A 1,725-nucleotide genomic window follows, 5' to 3' on the forward strand; every position below is an offset into this window, starting at 1 on the left:
ATCAAATTTTAGTAGAGTGGAAATGGAGGAGGCAAGAATTCCAACTGAAGTGGCACTTCCAAAAACCATGCCCAAATACTATTACTTGCTCGTTTTTTTTTTCTTTTTTCGGAACTGTTTTTGACTTTTTAAGTCTAAACAGAAGATAAATTGGTAAAAATTTGAAACAAACTGTTTTTAACAGAAAAAACAACTAATATTTACTACCAATCAGTAACAGCAAACAGGAATGGACGAAACAAACGTACTCTAAGAAAATAAAAGAAAAAACAGATTACAATCCAAAAAATGGGCAATTAAACAAAACGAATTGTTAAAACCTACTCAAATCATCACAAATAAAAGAATTACAAAAAGCCTGACCGAAATTCCACAACTGAGGCTTCGTTGAAGACAAGCCGTGTTTAGTTAAAGCATCGGCAGCCCGATTGTCTTCTCTGTAAATGTCATCGGAAGCAACTAAGGACATTGAAAACCTTGAGGAACTTGCTTCCCACAAGCACTAAGAAGCAAACTAATAGCAACAGGAGCTTGAACATTAACAACTCCAACCACATTAGCCTTTATAACAGTACAAAGACAGATAGCAGCCTCAACATCTGCAATCCCTTCAATAAGGGCACAACATTCTTTGCTTGGTTTAGACCCAATATTTTCATGAACCAACCCTAACCAGCTCCCACATATTCCAAACTTTAGGGTATCTTTAGGACACTTACCGGCCGCCTTTTGTGCCGGAGAAGAAGATGGAATCTTGTGAGATGAAGCAGAATTGAACAAATATATGAGGTTGAAGAGAATTACAATAGCTGCTGCTAACTTACTTGAACTATATTTGATTTTGATGCCCATTAGCCGATTCTTATGGAATCAGGTCCGTGATTTACTGGATCAGCACGTGATTGTTGTAATGGGTGGAACGATTTTCAATCAGCAGAAGAGAAAGACACATATTTTCTTTTGCTGAGAACAACTATAAATTTATGCTGTGAATTAATGGTGTTGGAGATAGATTTTTGTTATCTAGTGTGATGATGCATCAGCCACAAATTATGCACCCAAACTATATCTTGTGGAATATATAGGATAAGCGATGGCAAATATAGGATTATTCGGTTGGGGCCGATTTTACATGTGGTGTAAAGAAAAAAATTTGCCAAATCGGTGTCTAATAAAAAAAATTCGGATTTAAAAAGGACCTAATAGGCCAAAAAATTTAGAAATTTAGGTTTAAGGAAGGCCTAAAACGCAAAAAAAAAAAAAAAATTAGAAATTTGGATTTAGAAAGAAGATGGTCTAACACGTCAAAAAAATTGGAATTTTGGATTTCGAGAGAATCTAACAGTATCTGGGCCTATTTTGGGGTGCTAATCCAACACTCGATCTAAATTTTTTGAAAACAGGAGGACCGAAACACCAAAACACCTCAAATTTTGTGGAGACAAGGGGACCGAAACTACTCGTGACCATGTGGTTCCGGCATTCGGAGGGGCTGATAGGGGTATTTTACCCCTATCTTTTAGCGTGATTTACGGGTTAATTTTGGATGAAATAAATAAGTTTAATTACAAAAATAGAGTATTTTAATAAAATAACAGAATAAAAATAAATTTCGTGCTTTCACTTAATTTCCCTTGTTTTTAAGTAATTTAGGAAATAAAAACGTCAAGCTAACTCGGCCCCGAGATTTGTATTTCAGGTACGAGCAAGGAGTGAAAATCCACT

At 35.6% G+C, this 1,725-nt stretch overlaps 1 protein-coding gene across 1 annotated transcript; it reads right to left on the reverse strand.

Annotated features, from left to right (window-relative positions):
* Positions 1-230: 230 nt before the first annotated feature.
* LOC136217488 (putative lipid-binding protein At4g00165) lies at positions 231-1,052 on the reverse strand. Its single transcript, XM_066004085.1, has one exon. It carries the CDS (start codon positions 850-852, stop codon positions 460-462), a length of 393 nt encoding a protein of 130 aa, XP_065860157.1. The 5' UTR covers positions 853-1,052; the 3' UTR covers positions 231-459.
* Between the last annotated feature and the right edge of the window lie 673 nt (positions 1,053-1,725).

The sequence above is a fragment of the Euphorbia lathyris genome, chromosome 2 (genome assembly GCF_963576675.1).
Source record: "Euphorbia lathyris chromosome 2, ddEupLath1.1, whole genome shotgun sequence".
Lineage (NCBI taxonomy): Eukaryota > Viridiplantae > Streptophyta > Magnoliopsida > Malpighiales > Euphorbiaceae > Euphorbia > Euphorbia lathyris.

Excerpts from the sequence above, each read along its gene's own strand:
- LOC136217488 (XM_066004085.1), bottom strand. The coding sequence starts at position 852 with ATGGGCATCAAAATCAAATATAGTTCAAGTAAGTTAGCAGCAGCTATT.